This window comes from Brettanomyces nanus, chromosome 1 (genome assembly GCF_011074865.1).
Source record: "Brettanomyces nanus chromosome 1, complete sequence".
Lineage (NCBI taxonomy): Eukaryota > Fungi > Ascomycota > Pichiomycetes > Pichiales > Pichiaceae > Brettanomyces > Brettanomyces nanus.
This window is the reverse complement of record NC_052374.1, coordinates 4075380-4097534: the sequence shown is the minus strand read 5'-3', so window position 1 is coordinate 4097534 and position 22155 is coordinate 4075380. Positions and strand designations below refer to the sequence as shown.

The window sequence follows — 22155 nt, the reverse complement described above, 5'->3', positions numbered from 1 at the left end:
TGTTCTTCTAAACTTACGTTCTATCTTTCTGGGGAGCAAACTTCCAAAATAAAGCCCCCAATAATAAGTTCACAGCTAATACGATAATAGCCGTCCAACTGGAAATTTGGTTAGTACTTTATTCGTTAAAATTTGACGTCTCTTACTTACCCACTCATAATGAATATTGTCAATGTAGAAAGAAGTGACTATCTGTGAACGAGAGTGATAAGTACGAGTATTTAACCTATTCGCAGATCGGGGGGCTGTTCGTACAGGTAGCGCGCGGGGCTGTTCGTACAGGTGGCGCAGTTGGCTGTTGGCAGATGGCAGTTGGCTCAACCACCGGGGCTCAACCACCGGGGCTCGGCCACCGGCATATTCGCGCTTCTGGGTGCTGGGCCCCTTCTCATCTACCCACCGTTCTCTACTCTCTAAGGGCCATGAAACTACCTGACCAACTCCTACTATGGCTATACAGAGTGATTCAACCCGAATATACCAACCCGGTACTCTGCTACCAGGACATTTCTCTCATTCTCATGTGTTACTCTATGTTGAAGGTGCGCACAAGTGTCTACACCAACCAGTCTGGTCAATCTCAACTTCAGATTAAGGTCTACGGCACGTTTCCATCAGAAGCCATCAATATGGTTATCTGGTTTCCTATCAGCTATCCCCAAATTCCCCCAGTCATCTACATTTCTCATACAGATTCTAACAAACATCTCTCACCTAACAATTACATCGATCCAAGTGGTCGGTTTTACCATCCTTTTCTTTCCAATTGGTCCCACAACTTTGCCAACGATACCACAAACGAAAATATCAAACCACGTGATAATCGCTGCTTAAAATTGATCAAAATAGTGATTCAATGTATCAAGGAGCACCCACCGGGTGTGAAGGAAAACTCTCAAACGGTGCCCTCAGCTCATCCTCTACCCCCTCCACCTTCCAAAACTAATAATGATCCGACCTGTCCAACGACTCGTCGGATCCAGCTTTTTGATGAGCCAACTTCACCTAAACTCAAACAAATCCCTCCTCTTCTTCCTGCGAATCCAAATAATCTGCAATTGCTTCAATCAATTCAAAAGACTCTTAATTCTACTATTAAGTTACAACTATTTGATCAAATACCTCTTAAAGAAATTATTCAGACCCAGAATCACCTTTTGCAGACTACCGAATCAGATCTTAACTCTCAAAATTACCTAAATTACATAGAAGGGAAGATTTTACAGGATACACAGCTTGTACGGGGGAAAATAACAGAGATTTCACATCTCAACGGCAAGTTGGATCACGATCTCAAGAGCATCTTACCTCATTTCGATCAATGTCTTATCGCTGAAACTCCCGTTTATACTCAGCTCTATCAACTATCAACGTCGATCGACGCGATCTCTGACCTCTTATATTATCTTAACAAATTACATGACAAAGGAAAGATCAGATTCGACAGGTATCTTAAGTTGGTTCGACAATCTGCCCGGGAACAATGCCTTCTCAAACAGCACCTTGAGAAGTTGGTTGATATCTGCTCCTTGGACAAGGCCAGAGGTATCTGGTGAAGAGAAATAGAAGCCCGTGGCTAGTGCGTTCTACTGAGATGTGGCTAGTGCGAACAAAAAATAAATTGCTGCTTTGATGACTTTCATTACTCTTTGCCTTTTTGTTTCTCTTGCCTTTCATTACCATGTCATTTCATACTCTTTCAAAGCTTAATCCACTCGATATTTTGGAAAGCTTCACGGGATCAACCCTCATTCTACCTGTCGTTTCCATAGGTAACATCCCTCAATTGGCCCTTGATATACTCGTATACAATCTACCCGATGTTCATTTAGTGGGAAGATTGGACAGCACTTGGCTGTATCCTCTTGTTGGACCAGCAGATTACATTGAAGGAAAGCCTAAAAGCAGTGAAACAAACGTCTCTACACCGTTGGAAGTGTATTACTGCCAAAAATACAATGTGACGTTACTTCAACAAAGAACTCCTATTTTGCCAGGGTCTACCCAACATTTCTTTATTGAATTGATTAAGCCATTTATTGAGCTTTGCGAATTTCGAAGGGTCATTGTTTTGCAGAGCAATGATCAAGGATTAAGACAGGATAAATATTCAAATAAGAGATTACAGTTATGGACCAATGATTTGGCCAAGAACTTGGAAATTTCGTTGAATATGGAGAGTAAAGAATCACAGATGGTCAGCGTTAATGACTGCGATGAGATTTCGCCTGTTGGGGATTTTTTGTTCAAGAAATTGGAGGCAGAACAGGAGGAACAGGCCAATAAATCCATTGAAATGGGAAGGTCAACATCGAACTTGTTTAGATTGATCGATTCTGCAAGGACGATGGAATTGTCGGAAGCGAAAGTCAAGAAAACGGAAAAGAGGGAATGTATAGTACTATCGGCATTTGCATACGAGGGAGATAATACGCAGGATGCTAAGTTGATGTATGAGAGTTTAATTAAGATGATGGGCATAGAAATGGGTCAAATCACTACGCCAAAGTCATGGAAGGGAGTGTATGGGAAGGAGGAGGTTCCTACAGGACTTGAGTATGGTTTGTATGCTTAGTTGCATCGTATATATATACCTAAAAAGCGAGTCGACCTTTAGTCGCATCCATCGAGTCGATAAATTTAAAAACTTATTTTCAAAATTATAATTGGACAAACTCTCTCCACCTTGGAACTGTCTGCTTCTTATTCACCATGAAGGCATCTCAGATTCTAGCGTTTAAACAAACGGCAGAAACTTTTCTTACAAGACCGTGGAAAACCTATAGAGATGGAACGTTATTCTATGGTCAGTCTAAATCAGGAAACAAGAGGCTTCCTCTATCGACTAAACAAGGTAACAAGAACTTCTATAAAGGTACCAGATCTTCTGGTATTGGACGGTTAAACAAATTTGGAAAATATAAGATTGACTATAACCGGGTGAGGACGTTTGTTGTTCCGGAAACGTTGGACGAATGTGTTCTGAAGCCATTAGTTAGCTCGAAGGCTCCTATTCCAAAGAATTCTTTCAAAGGATACGATTTGGGAGCCGTTGACGGACGACTGTATTTGGACAAGATCAAGGAATTTATTGAGACGGGAAAGACTGAATTTCCACGTAGTGAGACGTATGTTGAGAGGGGATGAGCTTCTGTATATAGTTAACATGAATTTAAAGTACAAATTGTCTAGCTGTCTTTCCCGGATTCCGATAAAGGGTGCGGTAGAACTGGTGGCGACAGCTGTTCGTCCTCTACCTGTGAGGCGGGCCGTGGAAGAATTGGCCGTAGGGCCAGTGGATTCAACGGAGCCAATGGAGTCAGCGAATCCAATGGAGCCAACGGAGCCAACGGGGCCAACGTGACCGGCGAACCAAGTGGAGCCAACGGAGCCAACGAGACCGGCGAACCAAGTGGAGCTAGTGGAGCGAGTGGAGGCAACGAAGCCAGTGGAGCAAGCGGAGCCGATGGAGTTACCGAAGCCAATGGAGTCACCGAAGACACCTTCTTCTCCCTCAACAACTGCGACAAAGGCGTCGTCTTTGGGACCAAATCCTTGAGAAACAGTAGATTTTCAGTGCTGTTCACCACCTTATGGAAATCTGCATACTGAATCTTCTTTCTCTTGTTAGTCTTAGCAACAGATGCTGCTTGGCTTACCAGATTCATTACAAACAACTCTGCACCGACACCCAATAGATAGTTGGCCGACTCTGTCGCTGAAATATGCTCTGGATCCAGTTTCACTATTTTTTTGATCCTTGCCATCGGTAGAGTAAGTATCCCATCGGGAACCACCGAGTCAGAGTGCTCGTCTTCCTCATTATTCTCAGGCGAACTAATCCCAGAGCTAACCGTCTCCGGCAACTCAAGTGCCCTCTGTGCCCCCAATGGGTTTTGCGTGGCTTCCTGGAGTAGCTGTACGTTTTTCATCGTTCTTGCCAGAGAGAAAAGGTGTGGTGAATGGATCATTAGAATCCTCGAGTCTGAATTTTGATTTTTCACTACTTTTTTCTCCCACGCGAAACGCGTCGTAACTCTTAGGTATATATATGTCTTGTTCTCGAACTCATTTTTCAACACATTTTTTCTACCTTCACCTATCCATATTCCTTCTTGTCATGTCTTCTGGCATAAAAATGCTTATGGGTCACAACAGTGATCCAAAGGTTTCGTCACTTCAGTCCAAAGAAGAGAAACTCGAGCGAATGCCATGGATTGAAAAATAGTAAGTGCTAAAACGCTAAGGCTTCTTCTCTCAACTGTTCTCATACTAACAATTTCTTCCAAGTCGTCCTAAAAACCTTGATGAAATATCCTCTCAATCCACAACGGTTCAGATTTTGAAGAAGAATCTTGAAACTGCAAATCTTCCTCATATGCTCTTCTATGGACCTCCTGGTACAGGTAAGACATCTACAATTTTGGCTATGGCAAAACAACTTTACGGACCCAATCTTTTCAAATCACGTGTATTGGAATTAAATGCATCCGATGAAAGAGGCATTAATATTATCAGAGAACGCGTTAAGGACTTTGCGAGACTTTCGGTGTCCAATCCAACTAGACAAGACCTAGATAACTATCCATGTCCTCCCTATAAGCTCATTATTTTGGACGAGGCCGATTCGATGACAAGTGGTGCACAATCTGCTCTTCGTAGGACAATGGAGACTTATTCTGCCATTACCAGATTCTGCTTGATTTGTAATTACGTCACTAGAATCATTGATCCATTAGCTTCTCGTTGTTCCAAGTTCAGATTCAAGTCCTTAGATGAATCCAGTGCCTTTGAAAGACTTCGGTTCATCTGTTCTCAAGAAAATCTCGATACTGACGATGATACTTTAAAGGAGATCCTACATATCAGCGAGGGTGATCTTCGTAGAGCGATTAATTACCTACAAAGTGTTAGCAAATTGTTATCTAATAGCTCTAAAGATAATGAAGGAGACGTGGAAATGCAAGATCAGACTTTGAAAAGAGAACAAGTTAGAGAAATGTTCGGTTTTATGCCTGATCAGCTTCTCGCAGATTTCATAGCCGTTCTAGAAGAGAAGAACTTTGACAAAATCTTCAACTTTGTCCTGGAAAAAATAGCCAAACAGGGTTATACTGCCACCATTCTACTCAACTCTCTTCATGACAAGTTATTGTTGGGTGGGAAAACCGACTCCATCGACTTGAGCTTGAGACTTTCCAACCTTCAGAAGAACGAAATAGCCAAAATATTGTTTGATGCAGACTGCAAGTTGACTGAAGGCTGTGACGAAGACCTTCAGGTGCTTAACTGTGCTGTTAAGATATCGAATCAACTTTAACCTTCATCTCGTGTATACTAAATACTCTATGTAACTCAACGTGGTTGCGATCTGCCATACTGGTTCTCATACATCATCTGCGGGTGAGCTGGTTGTTGACCCATGTTCATCATAAAAGGGGGAAGTCTTGGAGGAAGCTCATTTGGAGGCGGTTTGGCACCTGTAGGACCCGACGCGCGTGAAGGAGGCCCCATAGGAACGAACATCTGAGCAGGTGGATACATTCCTGGCATGCCTGGAGGAAGATTCTGTGGCATGCCCGGAGGAAGATTTTGCAGCATGCCTGGAGGAAGATTTTGCGGCATGCCTGGAGGAAGGCTTTGCAGCATTCCTGGAGACATTCCTTGCATCCCCTGCACTCCTAGCGTCCCGTCGTGGGTCATGAAGGGAGGCATCTGGCCAGGAATGAACGGCATTCGAGGAGGCATCGGCTGAGTCGGTCTTGTATTTTGGACTGCGGGAGAAGTTTGCTGCTTATTCTCTTTTTCCAGCCCTGGAGAAGGCTTGGATTTCGACAACAACGTCTGGAGGAACATTAGATCTCTATTCCGAGGCTTCACTGGTTCCTTCGGTTCCCCCGGTTCCCCGGGATCCAGAGGTCTTCGATGTATCTCCGGACTCATCGAGGTCTGCTTCTTCTCCTCGTCACCGCGTAACATCGACATAAGTCTCGAAGAACCTATAGGATCCACCGTTTTGTCGTCTTCATGGAAAAACATGGAAAATTTAGATGCTGATTGATGTGCACCTGACGTCACACGCGAAGACGTTGCACTCTCGTTAATGGGTGCAATATTCAACGGTATTGATGCAAATTCGTTGTCAACGCTCTTCATCTTTTCTTCTTTCTTCCCGCCCTTTCTCTTCATCAATGCTTTATATTCATCCATATCTTCTACAGGAATAGGTTCTCCATTCCGTTTGAACGTCTCAATTCTCATCTTTAGTCTCCATCGCTCAAAGTCTTCCATAGAATTTCCTGTAGGCTCATCGTTTTTCCTTATCCACTCATCGTCTTCTTCAACTAAACCATCAACGGGCTCTTCTTCGTAACGATCATAGCGTTGCTGATGCTCCTTTCTATTAACTCCCCCCCTTCGTCTCTCAGCTCGGTCTCTTCTACTATTTTGCTGCCGTCTGCCATTGCGGTGATTAATAGAGTTACCGTTGGCATCTCCATTACCGTTACCATTGGCGTTGGTGTTGAGATTACCACTTGCGTTGACGTTGCCAAAGAAGTTTCTTCCCTGTTGAGTCTTCGCATTTAGTCTATAGAACTCTTTCCTGGGCAGTGTAAGATGCGAGATGTCCTCACATAAGGGTGACCTTTCTAAGGATTCTAGAAATTCCATCGGATATATATAGTCTTTATGAACATGGCTGATACTGTTCGCCCCTTTTATTACTTCCTTCGTATGCACTTTTCGAAATCTGTTTTCTTCGGATCCCTGCTTACCAATCTGCTGCCGCCTCTGCCGTTTCTCCTTCTCTGCACGAGCAGCCGCCTCGGCCAGAAGTCTTGTGATCAAGTTTTCTGTCATATTTATTAAGACCACTCCTTGTCAAACTGGTTATACTATCGGACTAATGATTCATTTTCAATTATAAATCCAAAGAAAAAATTGCTGACAGGTACATCCGTACACCATATACATGGGGGTGGTGGTGCCTAAAAGCCACCCTGCAAGGTCCTAACAGGTCTCTTTCCCTCAAGGCTGATCACCTTCCATAAGGTCTTCTCAACCATTGGCTCATCGTTATATCTCTCGTAAATCTCCGACAGATAATAGTAGATCTCGGACATAGTTAAACATTCATACTTATAGGAGAGAATTTGAAGGTAATTCTGGCATCTACCAACAGCCGCTCTTTCATCTTGCTCTCCTATAAACACCTTCTTACCATCCTCGGATAAAACGAGTTTGGCGAATCCAAGAATTGCTTCCACATTTGTGTCTTGACTCATCTCTAACGCTATTTCTAACTGCTGTAATGCCAATTTAGGATTGTTGTTTAGGAGTAATTGACCTAATCGAGCGTACGAATCACTTGTTTTCTGATAGACTGATTCGGCTTCTTTGATACATCCTTCAGCATCAGATAATTGTCCACATTTCTCAAACAACTTTGAAGACCAAAGCCATAGGTGGTGCATTATGCGTTTTTCTTCATCAGAGGGATGTGCGACAATCTGCGGTACTTGTCCCTCCTTCTGTTGCGACCTCTTCACTAGATCACTTTTAGGCTTGTTAATTTTCTTTGTTCTTATCAGATTAAAAACACCACGCTTAGGCTTTGCGGTTCTCAACAGCTGGTGCAAATCGTCCTTGGGATCTCTAATCGAAGGTCTATGAGAAGAAATGATTCTAACAAGGTCACCTTTAGTTTTAGAAGATCCGTTCTCACTGACCATGGTAGCAGATACTCCCAACAGCTTATGAGCCAAATTAAACAACTCCTGAAGGAAATCCAAAGCCTCAAAACAGCTCGAAGAAGCTTCAACAAGGGCTATAAATGTCATGTACATCTGAAGTACATTCAATCTATCTTTTAGAGGACGATTGATCCAATCCCCCGCCTTAAAGCTCTCTAATACCTCTCTGGCAATACCCAACGGCTTGCTCATACTATCTTCAACAGCAGAATAGAGTAGTACAATAACATTGAGATATTCAACGGCATTTGGATCTATTTTTAGTGCCTGCTTCATGGCTTTAATTGCTTCGGAATACTCAAGTTTTTTGGCCATAATCAACGCATAACGGTAGTAGTAATCAGCAAATTCAACCTGTTTTGCAGGCATGCACTCAATTAAATCAATCGATTTTTTGTAGTATCGACAGGCACTATCAATTCGTTTATCCAGACCATCTTCTGCCGTCGTATACACAAAACAAAGTCTTTCGTAGATGAAACCAAGCCGGAACCAAATAGAAGACATATATTGCCGAAGGGTGGTAGTATACAACTCAGATGAGGCGCACACAAATTTGATAAAGTCATTGATGCACGATTTCAATTCTCCTACCCAATCGCAGACTCGCTCAAAAAGCTCTCTTTCTGGGTTCTCCCAGGTTTGCGTCACGTGGCTAATAACCACGACATATGTTTCAATGGTACCCACAGGATCGAAGAAGTCATTACCATGCTTCATTATTGTATCGGTAACATAGTGAAGGTATGTTTTGAAGACGGGAAGCACCTCAATACTTTTCTTCTCTGATATAGCAGAAAAGCACCATAGTTTCATTACTGGAATACTGTGGTAGGAAACATAAAGTGCCTTCTCTGCTATAGAATGAGCATCGAATAGTTTACTGTGGGGATATTGATGAAGCAAATAGATGCAAGCAATAATCAAAAGGTCTACTTGCTCATTGGACTCATTAGCCTTGGGGAATTTATGCTCTTGAAGAGAGCAAAGACAATACTTGGTGAACTTAGCACCAATTTCCACGGCAATTGGGCTCTTTTCAAACACTTTAAGTGCAAATATGTATCGCAGAATGGTACGGAAATTTTTGTTTTTACTATGGGAATCGAGCGGAATGAGATGATCAACCTTAGTATCGAATTCTTTGGTTGAAGAGGCCCTTAGAAGTGCCAAGGGTCCCACACAAAGCTTTCCACATATCTCGTCTATACAGCTCCAAGCCATAATATTAGTGGACAGAGGAAAAACGTTGATACTCATCCATCTGTCGAACAAAGGTGCCAACTCTTGTTCTTTTAAGCACATTAGTACCAACTTCAAAAGGATATAATAATCAACATCCCTGGAAGGATCGTGACTCAAGGACAAAAGCTTTTCTATTTTCTCTTTATCGTCCAAACTCTCCACAAGTTCGGCCACCTGATCCGAATAAGTGATGCTAGAAGAGAGCTGCTTTAACCGAGCATCTATGTCGACGTTCTCATCGTACTTTGATTTCTGCGCTTCCTCTTTGTATTGCTTCACCGCAGTAAGTATATCTATTCCACTTACTATCTGGGATCTCACTTTGTAATTTAAGTCATCCAAAGCCATTGATTATTGAATCGAAGCCAACAAGACAAAAGTAGCTTCCATGGAGGATTGAGCGAAGCCGAAGGAAATCTAGTGGAAAGAAAAAGATGGAGGAGACAGTTATAAAAAAAAGTTTCAGCGCTCTAAGCGCCATAACTGACATATCATTAAAGAGGAAGAACACAGGAAGTAGCAAGTGCCAGTAAGGCAAACGGAGCGTAAACAAAAACAAAGTGGCAAAAGATTAACAGGAACACTATCACTGACGTCCCGATCGATTTCTCCGCTTTTCCAGCCATGCAGTCTGCCCCTAGCGCTTCACACCAAGACTTACATAAGAACTACGATTACAACAATTTGCCTAGTTTTGGACGAGACAAATCAAAGCGAGCAAAAGTCCTACCAAGGCAACCACACATAATCAATGAAACTGCACTGTTGATGAGATCTCCTGACCATACTGAACAGAGCGAAGCTCTTCCGTTTATTCCAAGAGACCGGATTCTTCCTGATAGCTTACTTGAGTCAGCAATAGCCGATGCTAAGAGTCAGCGAACAATTCCATCGTCTTCCTCTGCCACAACGTCGTCTTTTTCACATCATCGTACACTCTTTTCGAAACGAATAAACGGGATGTTCAAGTCTTTTTCCGAGTCCTTTGACGAATCAGAGGCTGACTTGAAGAGGAGGTTGCTGAACGAGAAGAAGAAGGGGGATGGAACTGAAGTCAATTCGGCCGATTCCTTGGAACCTGAGATTGATTTCATGAACTTCCTGAAGTTCATGTGGCTTACAATTAGTGGACTATCTCGTAAAGTATACGCTTGGTTTCTATTCATACTTACTATGGTATCAGTGAAACTTTTGAACGTTGTGGAGCGAATACCAAATCCAGAGAGTTCTACAAACAATGAAAACTATATGTCTTTACAGGATGACGCATTGGATGCTTTTCAGAGTACGCCAGTGACGGAAAGAATGAAGAAAGAGTCGAATATTGACGATCCCAAGATGCCACAGAAAATATCTCGTCTAGTCGACGCTATAAGAAAAGACGAGCCTAAAAACACTTCCGCTGAACAGTATGGAACGTTTTTTTACAAAAACAAGGAAAATAAGCAGAACCAACCAGATTTAGAGGCTATGTTTTTGAAAAGCAACTTCTCTACACAACAGTCGAAATGCCAACCTTTGAAATACCAGGATCAGGATTCGCAGCTGATAAGTCGTGCTTCTAGCATAAAAAATGATCTTAGTAGATTGTTCAAGATGTCCGATCGGTGCGATCGGTCCGATAATCATTTGAAGCCTTCATTTACAAGAAGTACTGCCAGATTCCAAGACATGGAATGGCTCAGAGATGATGATGATGATTATCTTAACAATCTTGAATCTACAAAGCTGTTCAAAGAATATCAGAAGATCATGGAAGAAAGAATAAAGATGCAACAGTTATTGAGATTGAGCAAGATGAAGGAGGATGCAAAGGTGAAGCCATTGTCCAGTCACCAGATGTCTCAGGTTAATCAGTGGTGGAGTGATCCTTACTCAACAGCCAAGATCACCACCAAATTTAACATTAGTATAACTACAAAGGATATACTCACGCTGGCAGATCGTAAATGGCTAAATGATAATGTGATTGACTTTTACATGAACCTGATTAATGAAAGAGCGAAGAGGGATTCTTCTTTACCGTCTGTTCACGTCTTTTCCACATACTTCTATACCACGCTTTGCGAGAAGGGATACCAAGGAGTGAAGAAGTGGGCAAAAAGGGCAGGAGCTGACGTCACCAAAGTGGACTATGTGTTTGTACCCGTCAATATTCATCAGTCTCATTGGGCTCTTGGTCTCATTAACAACAAAGAAAAGGTGTTTCAATACTTTGATTCACTGTTCGGTACGGGAAATGATGTACTATACAAATTAGAAGACTATATGACAGAGGAGACCAGGAGAGTATATGGAGATTCAACCTCTGACATCGATTACTCCAAATATGAGTACAATGCCGCCACGAAATGCCCTACTCAAGAAAACGGTTTTGATTGTGGTGTGTTCACGTGTACTACGGCGGATTACATATCTCGAGAAGTCCCCCTACTTTATTCTCAGGCTGATATGCCCATGTTGAGAAGAAGAATGGCCTACGAAATAGGTACCGGAATGCTACTGGATCATTAAAAACTTGTTATCAACCAATATATACCTAACCTAATCTAACCATTTGCAGCTCTATGACTATAGCTCGATTCCACTAACGCCCTTTGTAAGCTCCTCAACGTCTTCATTCTCCTTCTTCAACTCTTCTTCGGCAACCTTCTTGGCCACTACCTTGACAGTTTCTTCAGCCTTTCCGACTCCTCCTTCAATTCCCTTCTTACCAGTCTCAATTAGTCTCTCCAAATCCTCATCCCATCCCAGAACCTTAGCAAGCTTTTCCGCCATAGAATCACAATCTTTCATTAACAGCAGATCCGAATCTCTAGGATTCTCTTCAAAGTCTCCGCATTTTTCTTTATTGATCAGAACCCTGGTCACTTTTTTTGGAACTTCTGATGCCAACGTGGCAAAAGGATACACGGCTAAAGAGGTACCGGCCACTATAGCAAGATCAAAGTCATCACAACTATCTTCATCCCACAAATCAAAAAATTTCTCAGGCAAAGGCTCACCAAAGAATACAATATCTGGCTTGACGTAACCTCCACATTTAGGGCACTTGGGAATACCTTTCTTCATCGATTCCCTCCACTTCTTATCACTCATCTCTTTATGGCAATCAATACAGTGGTTCTTCGCAAATGATCCATGTGCCTCTACCACCAAGTCATCATTTAATCCGGCCACCCTTTCTAAAGTATCAATATTTTGAGTATAGCAACGCTTTAAAACTTGCTTCTCTTGGCAAAGTCGAATAAAGTAATGGAACTTACTTGGTACAAACTTTCCCGGAAGCATCTCTTCAGCAAGAGCATAAAATGCCTTTGGGTTCTCTCTGAAATATTCTATATCGAAAACGGCCTCAGGGTAAGGTAAGTTAAGTTTCTTGAGGTTCGAATAAAGTCCAGTTTTGGGAGATCTAAAATCTGGTATACCAGAGCTGGTTGAGATACCTGCACCAACGAAAAACACAATCTTAGCATTTTCCTTGGATATGATATTAGCAATCTTCTGTATCTGAGAATCCATCGTCGTTAGAGAAAAGAGAAAAGGAAGAACAAGGTGGCAAAAATATTCATAACGAAGAACGTGACAAGTCCCTTGTCTGAGAGTATCAGGACTACTTAAAATGAAGACTGGAAAAATGAAAAATGAAAAATGAAAAATGAAAAATGAAAAATGAGAAATGAAGAATGGAAATGAAGTTAGACAACGACCTTCTTTACTAAGAATCTGCCATTGATCATGAAACAACGTATTACAGCATTAGATCTCAAGCTTTTAATTATTGAGTTGGAACCTCTCATTAAGGGCTATCGACTTAATAACATATACAACCTTGCCTCCAATAATAGATCGTTTTTATTGAAGTTCGCCCTTCCAGATTCTAAAGTTAATGTGGCCATCGAGTCTGGTTTCAAGGTTTATGCTACGGAATATCAAAGGCCAACACTACCACAACCTTCCAGCTTTTGTACGAAATTGAGAAAGCATTTGAAGTCTAAAAGACTTACCAATATAAGACAACTAGGCGACGATAGAATCGTGGTTCTTGAATTCGGAGACGGCTTTTATTACTTGGTACTTGAATTTTTCAGTGCTGGTAACATCATTTTATTGGACAGTGATTTCAAGATTTTATCTTTGCTTAGAATCGTCGAAAATCATCATAGATCGACCGATAAAGGAGACGACTTTACTTATGACATTGGACAGGTGTATCCAGCATTTGATGCCAGTTTGTTCGAAAACGAGCTTGCCAAACGGGACTTACATGAGTATACCAAAGATCAGGTCATAGAATGGACCAACGAATCTAAGAGGATTCAGGAAGCCATCACAAAGAAGAAGAAAAAGGTGTTATCTATTAACAAATTATGCTTTCTTAATGCTCCATACTTATCATCGGACCTTATTCAAATCTCTTTGACGAGGAACGGTGTTACATCTTCTCAAAGTTGTATGAGTATTCTTGAAGATGATGTTCTTTGTAGCAAAGTGGTTCAGTCGCTTCAAGAAAGCGAGACCCGATTGAAGTCGTTGCTTGATACACCACCTGGGGAGGTGGATGGTTTTGTTCTTAGTAAGGTAAATCCATTATTTGATGAGTCGAAGTTGGAATCGGAGCAAAACTTGAAGTACGTTTATGAAGAGTTTCACCCTTTCGAACCTGTTCATAGAATTGATTCTGATAACAACTGCAGGATAGACACCATTAAGGGTTACAACAAAACCCTAGATAAATTTTTCACCATGATAGAAAAAACCAAGGTCTGTTTGGGTAAACAACAACAACAGGCCACTGCTCAAAAGAGGCTTCAACTAGTCAAGGATGAGAATGCCAAGAAGCTGTCTCATTTGACAGATATGCAAGAGTTGAACCGCAAGAAGGGTTACTTGATCACTTTGCATAGTTCTGAGATCGAGGATTGCAGGTTGTCAGTTCAAAGTTTACTTGATCAACAGATGGATTGGCAAAATATTGATAAATTGATCAAGGTGGAACAGAGTAGAGGCAACTCTGCTGCTAAAATGATCAAATCACTAAATTTGTTGAAGAACGAGATCACCGTAGCTATTCCGGATGAAGACGTTGATGATGATAATGAAAGTGAGAGCAGCGAGAATGAAGTTTCCAGTGATGAAAATGAAAGTGAGAGCAGCGAGAATGAAGTTTCCAGTGATGAAAATGCTCATAGCGTCAATATTGTCATTGATATCACGCAATCTGCCTTTGCCAACTCTTCTCGATACTTTGATGCCAAGAAATCTGCCAAGGATAAGCAAGAGAAGACTCAAAAGAATGCAGCCTTAGCAATCAAAAACAGTGAGAACAAAATTGCCCAGGATCTGAGGAAAATAGCTAAAGAGAGTAAGCATGAAGTGGATATCAAGAAGCTTCGTACCAAGTATTGGTTTGAGAAGTACTTTTGGTTTATTTCCAACGACGGATATCTCTGTATTGCAGGTAAAGATGCCGTTCAGATTGACTCGATTTATTACAAACAATTCGATAATGAGACAGACTTGTTGGTGAGTAACAATCTTGAAAATGCACTCGAGGTGGTGGTGAAGAATCCTTATAAGAATAAGGAAGTTCCACCCACAACACTATATCAGGCAGGAATTTATTCGTTGACCAATACTAAGGCGTGGGATGGTAAGATGTCACCAAGTCCTTGGTATGTGAAAGGTAATGAAGTATCCAAGAAGGATTTTGACGGATCCATCTTACCACCTGGATTACTCAATGTGTCGAAGGAAAAGACGTTTATGCCTCCATGTCAAATTGTGATGGGATTAGGATTATTATGGGTTCCTGATGAAGAAACGAGAAGAAAGTACAAAGAACAGAAGATCTTAAGAGACGACGAACTTGGATTGGAATACGCAAAGGCGTCTGAAGGTGATAGAATGAAAGTTAAAGAATTAGCTGAGATGCTTGAAAAATTAAAGGTGAAGGAAGAGAAGGAGGAGAAGGAGGAGAAGAAGGTCTTAGACGGAGAAGAAGAAAAAGAAGGGGAAAATGAAGGGAAGGAGGTCTTTTATGATCAAGAAAAATCTGTAGAACCTCTTCCAAGTCAGCAGACGCAAATAAAGATCAGGGGAAAGAAAGGTAAATTGAAAAAGATGAAAAAGAAGTATGGAGATCAAGATGAAGATGAAAGGAAACTTAGAATGGCTGTTCTTGGTACATTGAAGCAGTCCGAAGAGAATCAAAATAGACCAAAGAATGATTCCGAGAAACCTGCTGACAGACGGGAGGTTTCCGGCAATAGAAAAGAGCGAAAAGTATTGCAACAACATCATCAATTGTCTCGGATACTTGAAGAGATTGCAGAAGGAGAAACGGACAAGGAGCCTTATTATATGAGTTTGGCAGAACTTCTCAGTTCACCACATAAAACAGATAACATTGAAGACTGTATTGTTGTTTTTATGCCATGGGGAGCTCTAAGCCGGTATGCGTATAAAGTCAAGGTTCAACCGGGTACTTTAAAGAAGGGTAAGACACTTAACGGAGCCATCGATTACTTTAAGAAAGAGACCAAGAAATTGATGAAGCAGAACTCAGACTGGTACGATAAAAATGAAATTATTGGAACGATCAACGAACAGGATTACTTTATGAGTATGACAGGATCTCGATACAAGTTGGTAGCGGTTGGAAATGGTAACAATAAAGCTACTGGTAGAGGCAGCAAAGGACGCAGAAAATGAATATTCCTGATATATACAACTAAATTATGAGATTAGAATCCCTGCTGAAGACGCTCCGAGAGGTTCTTTTTGGCAAATTTGAATGCATTCAGAAAACCTCTTTCAGATAAATCAATCTTTATGTTAGAAACATCTTCAGCAGGCGCATTGGTGACTCTAGCAGCAATCGCCGTAGAATCTGTTTCCAAGACAATACCGTCATCGATAGTTTCATCTATAGCTAAAACGACAAGATCATAGAATTCCTGGATCGATCTTTTATCAACCTCGTTCTTTAGTACAATCTCTAAGGCTCCTGAGAGACCCTGTAGTACGTTGTATAGGAGCACTTCGTTTTCCCCCAAACTTCCAATAACGTAAAGTATGCTATCTGGGAACTCATTATAGACCACGGCATGATTATCGAACAAGATTATTTCATTATTACCCTGTTTGAATGTTTTCCCGAAGAGATCCTTCTCGAATTGAAGCTGTTTCTTCTTGTTGATGACGATATCCTCCACTGCATCCTCATGTGGTGCCTTGTAGTACTTAGCAAAGAGTCTTTTACCCTTATTATCGACGATCACCACCGCTTCTACCGTATATAAAGACGTATTGATTGGCATAGCTTGACTGTTGACTGGATAAATAAACAAGATATAACGATCCAACACGTCAGCCTCGAAAAATCCAAATGGTCAAGAAGGCCAACACTGCTATGGCATTATTGCGTCGATCGCCCCGTCGAGCATTGAACAAAAGCTTTGACGCGGACAGCTATAAAAAAAAATATAGAGTCAAATGCTTTCCGCATTGAGGTCAAACGAAAAGGGATTCCTTTCTGTGTTGATCTCTTTACTTCTTCTTTCTGTGGGAAATGCATAAAGTAAATTCAAAAACACTTGGTGAATCTGCATCCATATCGGAAGGTTCACCTATAGGAGGAGGAGTACCTCTTTCCACGCTGAGCGAAAGAACCGCTCCTCCCTTCAGTGCCTTTAGGACCCCCTTTATCAATACCGGTCGGTGGAATAACGTCGAAGAAGAAGGAGATGTGTTTGGGGTCAAGCAGTTTGTTGAAGAATTGGAAAAATGTGGTCAGGAAGCCTTTGTACAAAGAGGCGTTGCCGATCTTTATGACAACTACTATGATCCTTATCCTGCTTGGGGTCCAAAAAAGGATGTTCCCATGACAAAGGATCGTATTCAGTTGATCTTTGTCAGAATTTCCAAAATATTCGGATTCCAGTTTGACAGCTCAAGAAACATGTATGACTATTTAATGAGAATGCTTGATTCTAGGGCCTCAAGGATGACCCCTGATAAGGCTTTGATGAGCTTACATGCTGATTACGTCGGAGGTAATAACTCAAATTACAAGAAGTGGTATTTCGGCTGTCAGATGGATATAGAAGATAGTTTAAATGTTGCAGAGGCCAGGAATCATGCTGAATGTGACACGACTACTGCCACTGTTCCTCCTCCTCTCTTGAAAACGTCATCACAAGCAAGAAGGGAAAAGGATTTCCCTTTAAAAGTCACAGAAGAGCAATGGGAAAAGAGTATGAACGCTTTTCTGCCCGAAGATAGAGTCATTCAATTGGCAATTTACCTCATGATATGGGGGAAGCAAATAATCTTAGATTCATGCCTGAGTGCATCTGCTTCATCTTTAAAGCCTGCGTAGATATATTCTACTCGCTTGATTTCTCTAAAGAGATGCCTCCGTTGACCAACAACTTTTTGGACCATGCCATAAGCCCACTCTATAACTTCTACCATGATCAACTATACGAAAAGGTCGGTGGTAACTATCTTCTTAGGGATAAAGATCACTCCAAGATCATTGGATATGATGACATCAATCAAACATTTTGGTTTAGAAAAAGCTTGGAGAGGATTGAGCTTCACAGTAGACAGAAGTTGTTTGATATTCCTTCTCACGAAAGATATCTCTATCTCGACCAAATAAACTGGAATAAGTCCACCAGAAAAACCTATTACGAGTATCGTTCTTGGTTCCATGTTTTGGTCAACTTCAATCGAATTTGGAATATTCACATCGGTATTTTCTGGTATTACACATGCTTCAATTGCAGACCGCTATATACAGAAGATTATGACATCTCAGTAGACAATAAACCTACACTGAGTGCCTTCCTTTCTGCATTATCATTTGCTGGTTCCATAGCTTCATTCATAAACTTGGTTTCATTAATTGGCGAACTCAGTTTTGTTCCAAGAAGATATCCTGGAGCCCTCCCTATTCTCTCCAGACTTGTCTTCACCGTTTCCCTTTTCGCCTTGAACACAGCACCTTCAATTTATCTTTTTGGATTCAAAGGGCTTTCATATACTAGCTCTCCAGTCTTGATGATGTCAATGGCCCAATTTATCTTCTCCTTGTTCACCTTTGTCTATTGTTCCGCTACTCCCTTGGCTCTACTCACCTCCAATCCCTTGAAAGTCGGAAATAGAAGATTTCTTTCTAATAGCTACTTCACCAATTCTATTTGCAAGTTGCAAGGTAAGCGTGCGTTTGCATCGTACTGTCTCTGGATTGGTGTTTTTTCCTCAAAGCTCTTAGAGTCTTACTTCTTCTTGACTTTAAGTTTGAAGGATCCCATCCGAGAGCTTAGTGTGATTAAGGTTGATCGATGTATCGGAGAAGAATACTTCGGTCCTTTACTTTGTAAGAGGCAGCCTATCATCATTATGGCTCTTTTATTTTTTACCAGCATGATCCTATTCTTTCTCGATACTTACCTATGGTATATCATCTGGAATACTGCTTTCTCTGTTTGTCGGGCATTCTACTGTGGTGTTTCTATTTGGACACCATGGAAAAGCCTGTTTGTTCTTATGCCTAAGAGAATTGCCTCAAAAATCCTTAATCCCAAGGTTCTGCTCCAGTCTTCAACTGTGGCAAGAAAGGCTCTGATTTCAAAGGTGTGGAACTCTATTGTTGTTTCTCTGTACAGACTGCATTTGGTTTCCATTGAGAACTTGGAACACCTAATCTATCAATTTACTACCAATGATCATGGAGAGAGCATCATTACTGAACCATTATTCTTCATTGAAAAGGAGGACAAGCATCACGTAGCATTTGACGGGGAGGAGATCCTGAACCCCGACAGCGAAGCGAATCGTCGTCTTTCATTCTTTGCCCATTCTTTGTCTACCCCGATGCCAAAGGCCCCATTCGTTGAACAAATGCCAACATTTTCCGTTCTTATTCCTCATTATAAGGAAAAAATCACGTTGTCTCTTCAAGAAATCATTCGTAAAGAGAACGAGCACTCAAACATTACGCTATTGGAGTACTTGAAACATCTCTACCCAGATGAATGGCACAACTTTGTCAGAGACACCAAGCTTCTCGCTGCAGAAAAGAAACCCTACGTTGAAGAGAAGCTTGGCTCCGGAGGTAGTGATTCCGGTGACCTTCCTTATTATACTGTTGGCTTTAAGGCTGCCACACCAGAGTATATATTGAGAACCAGAATCTGGGCATCTTTACGCAGTCAAACATTATTCAGAACCATTTCTGGATTTATGAATTATGCCCGAGCCATCAAACTTCTCTATTCAATAGAATGCAATGATTTGGAAGGTATAGGCGAAGAAGAAAAGACAGAGAGAGCTAATGTTGTCGCCGAGAGAAAATTCCGAATCGTCACATCCCTTCAAAAGATGGCAGACTTTGACGAAGAGCAAGAAGAGGCCAAAGAGTTCCTTCTTCGCACTTATCCAGAGCTTCAGATCGTTTATTTGGATACGGAGATCGACCCTCAGAATGGAGAAAAGACTCATTATTCAGCCCTCATTGATGGCAGCTCTGACATCAATGCCAACGGCCAGCGGAAACCGAAGTATAGAATTAGACTCTCTGGAAATCCTATTCTTGGTGACGGTAAATCTGATAATCAAAATCACGCTATCATATTTTGCAGGGGGGAGTACTGTCAGTTGATTGATGCCAATCAAGACAACTATCTCGAGGAGTGCTTGAAGATTCGTAGTTTGCTCATGGAATTTGAAGAGATGACTCCATCTGCTGACAGCTATGGGCCTGTCCACGATCCTGTTGCAATTGTAGGCACCAGAGAATACATTTTCTCGGAAAATGTTGGTGTTTTAGGAGACGTTGCTGCGGGCAAGGAGCAAACGTTTGGAACACTTTCTGCCAGAACATTGGCCTTTGTCGGTGGAAAATTGCATTACGGACACCCAGATTTCCTCAACACCATCTTTATGACTACCAGAGGAGGTTTCTCTAAGTCTCAGAAAGGATTGCACTTGAATGAAGATATCTATGCTGGTATCAATGCCACTTTGAGATCCGGCAAAATCAAGCATTGTGAGTACTTGCAATGTGGCAAAGGCAGGGATTTAGGATTCGGATCCATACTAAACTTTACAACAAAAATCGGGTCGGGAATGAGTGAACAGATGCTTTCCAGAGAGTACTTCTACCTGGGAACGCAGCTTCCTTTGGACCGGTTCCTTTCATTCTACTATGCCCACCCTGGGTTCCATATGAACAACGTATTCATCATGCTCTCCTTACAGCTCTTCATGCTCTTCTGTATCAATTTGGCAGTTTTAGCAGACAACGCCATAATATGCAGTTATGACAAGGATATTCCGTTTACAGACAAGAGATCTCCTCCAGGTTGTTACAATTTGGTTCCAGTGATCGAATGGGTTCAGCGGTGCGTGTTTTCTATCTTCATGGTATTCGGTATCTCTTTCATCCCACTCTGTGTTCAAGAGTTGATGGAAAGAGGTATCTGGAAATGCGTTTCCAGAATCAGCAAACATTTCGTATCATTGTCACCAATGTTTGAGGTATTTGTGTGCAGAGTTTATTCTCAATCACTTGTGAACAACTTTTCCCTCGGTGGGGCCAAGTACATTGGAACTGGAAGAGGCTTTTCAACGACAAGAACTCCGTTCCATAAGCTTTATTCCAGGTTTTCACAGGAAAGTTTCTATCTTGCCAGTGGAATGTTTCTCATGTTACTTTATACTTCATTGGTTATGTGGAAGTTTAGTCTTGTGTACTTCTGGTGCACAGTAGGCTCGCTACTCTTCTCTCCTTTCTGGTTCAACCCAAACCAGTACAGTTTCAGCGAGTTCTTTATCGACTACCGAAGATTCCTTAAATGGTTAACCACGGGTAACGTGAAAACCAGAAAGGACAGCTGGCAATCACATGTAAGGGACACAAGGATGAGAAACACAGGATCCAAGAGGAGAAGAAAATTGAATAACTTGGACGTGTTAGTCTCCAACAACAAGCGACCTTCTCTATTGACCTCGTTGATCTCACAGTTTTTCCCGGCATTGATTTCGACTTTCATGGTATGCTCAGCATTTCTATTCGCCAACTCTCAGAACGAGGTGCGTTCTGGTTCTACTACGAACTCGTTTCTAAGACTTGCTGTGGTGTCCATTGGTCCCATAGCAGCAAATACGGTAATTTTGGGAGTACTTTTTGTAGTTTCGTTGGTTATTGGACCAGTTTTCTCCTGCTGCACTAAGAAAGTATCCGAACTAGTTGCTAGCTTGGCACATCTCTTGTCTGTGGTCAATTATCTTTTCTTTTTTGACTTCTTGCTTCTCTGCCAGAATTGGAATATTTCAAAGACCATCTTGGGAGTCTGTGCATCATGCTGTGTACAAAACCTTGTTTTCAAGCTCATTACGATTTTTGCATTGAGCCGAGAGTTGAAAACTGATAGCACCAACAGATCGTGGTGGACAGGTATGTGGATCAATTCGCATTTGGGATGGCACATTTTCACACAGCCATTGAGAGAATACGCATGCAAAACCATTGAGATGTCAATGTTTGCATGTGACTTCTTAGTTGCTCATATAATTCTTGTGTGCCAACTTCCAGTGTTGTTCATTCCATACATCGACAAGTTACACTCGTTTCTTCTTTTATGGTTGAAGCCGGAAGATACGCTCAGAAGACCAGTGTATTCATCCAACAAGAGAAAGATTCGGAACCGCATTACGGTATCCTACTTTTTATTGTTTGTGCTTGTCAATCTTTCCATTTTCACCACAGTGGCCGTTCCGTATATTGCTGCAAAGGTTTTTGGAGTCGACTTTGACCAATTTGTTCCACAGTTTGCCGTATCTCTTCTTCAACCAGTTGAGGCAATCAATGACAAGAAAGGATTAAAGAATTATGTTGCATTTGAACGGCTCTGAGTAGAGAGCCGTGTAATAGCTAAGAATATATGCGTTAATATGACTATTTCCATTGTGATTGTAGATCTATTCCAGTTGTTTGCTGAACAAGCTGTAATAATAGCTTAGACCTTGAGGTTGGTATGTACATCGAAGCGAGCATGAACCTGGGAAGTTTAGTAAAGAGGTCAATGTGGTCAGCTATCTGTGCAGCGTACCGAGGTTGAGACGATTGTAGATCAGATAATGC

General features: G+C 41.6%; 10 protein-coding genes across 10 annotated transcripts; 7 read left to right on the top strand and 3 right to left on the bottom strand.

Moving 5' to 3' along the window:
- Nucleotides 1-422: 422 nt before the first annotated feature.
- On the top strand, nt 423-1556 carry FOA43_001926 (uncharacterized protein; the record flags this gene model as incomplete). The annotated part of the gene is made up of 1 exon (XM_038922232.1): nt 423-1556. One exon carries the CDS (start codon nt 423-425, stop codon nt 1554-1556), a length of 1134 nt encoding a protein of 377 aa, XP_038778160.1.
- A 125-nt stretch (nt 1557-1681) lies between these two features.
- On the top strand, nt 1682-2575 carry FOA43_001925 (uncharacterized protein; the record flags this gene model as incomplete). Its single annotated transcript, XM_038922231.1, has 1 exon — nt 1682-2575. One exon carries the CDS (start codon nt 1682-1684, stop codon nt 2573-2575), a length of 894 nt encoding a protein of 297 aa, XP_038778159.1.
- A 137-nt stretch (nt 2576-2712) lies between these two features.
- Nucleotides 2713-3147, top strand: FOA43_001924 (uncharacterized protein; the record flags this gene model as incomplete). Its single annotated transcript, XM_038922230.1, has 1 exon — nt 2713-3147. One exon carries the CDS (start codon nt 2713-2715, stop codon nt 3145-3147), a length of 435 nt encoding a protein of 144 aa, XP_038778158.1.
- Nucleotides 3148-4120: 973 nt separating this feature from the next.
- FOA43_001923 (uncharacterized protein) lies at nt 4121-5320 on the top strand (the record flags this gene model as incomplete). The annotated part of the gene is made up of 2 exons (XM_038922229.1): nt 4121-4182; nt 4291-5320. The coding sequence occupies 2 exons, from the start codon at nt 4121-4123 to the stop codon at nt 5318-5320; spliced, it is 1092 nt and encodes a 363-aa protein (XP_038778157.1).
- Nucleotides 5321-5355: 35 nt separating this feature from the next.
- On the bottom strand, nt 5356-6861 carry FOA43_001922 (uncharacterized protein; the record flags this gene model as incomplete). The annotated part of the gene is made up of 1 exon (XM_038922228.1): nt 5356-6861. The coding sequence occupies one exon, from the start codon at nt 6859-6861 to the stop codon at nt 5356-5358; it is 1506 nt and encodes a 501-aa protein (XP_038778156.1).
- Nucleotides 6862-6989: 128 nt separating this feature from the next.
- Nucleotides 6990-9347, bottom strand: FOA43_001921 (uncharacterized protein; the record flags this gene model as incomplete). The annotated part of the gene is made up of 1 exon (XM_038922227.1): nt 6990-9347. The coding sequence occupies one exon, from the start codon at nt 9345-9347 to the stop codon at nt 6990-6992; it is 2358 nt and encodes a 785-aa protein (XP_038778155.1).
- Nucleotides 9348-9623: 276 nt separating this feature from the next.
- FOA43_001920 (uncharacterized protein) lies at nt 9624-11513 on the top strand (the record flags this gene model as incomplete). Its single annotated transcript, XM_038922226.1, has 1 exon — nt 9624-11513. The coding sequence occupies one exon, from the start codon at nt 9624-9626 to the stop codon at nt 11511-11513; it is 1890 nt and encodes a 629-aa protein (XP_038778154.1).
- A 1224-nt stretch (nt 11514-12737) lies between these two features.
- FOA43_001919 (uncharacterized protein) lies at nt 12738-15713 on the top strand (the record flags this gene model as incomplete). Its single annotated transcript, XM_038922225.1, has 1 exon — nt 12738-15713. One exon carries the CDS (start codon nt 12738-12740, stop codon nt 15711-15713), a length of 2976 nt encoding a protein of 991 aa, XP_038778153.1.
- A 32-nt stretch (nt 15714-15745) lies between these two features.
- Nucleotides 15746-16321, bottom strand: FOA43_001918 (uncharacterized protein; the record flags this gene model as incomplete). Its single annotated transcript, XM_038922224.1, has 1 exon — nt 15746-16321. The coding sequence occupies one exon, from the start codon at nt 16319-16321 to the stop codon at nt 15746-15748; it is 576 nt and encodes a 191-aa protein (XP_038778152.1).
- Nucleotides 16322-16572: 251 nt separating this feature from the next.
- Nucleotides 16573-21926, top strand: FOA43_001917 (uncharacterized protein; the record flags this gene model as incomplete). Its single annotated transcript, XM_038922223.1, has 2 exons — nt 16573-17257; nt 17383-21926. 2 exons carry the CDS (start codon nt 16573-16575, stop codon nt 21924-21926), a joined length of 5229 nt encoding a protein of 1742 aa, XP_038778151.1.
- Nucleotides 21927-22155: the final 229 nt, after the last annotated feature.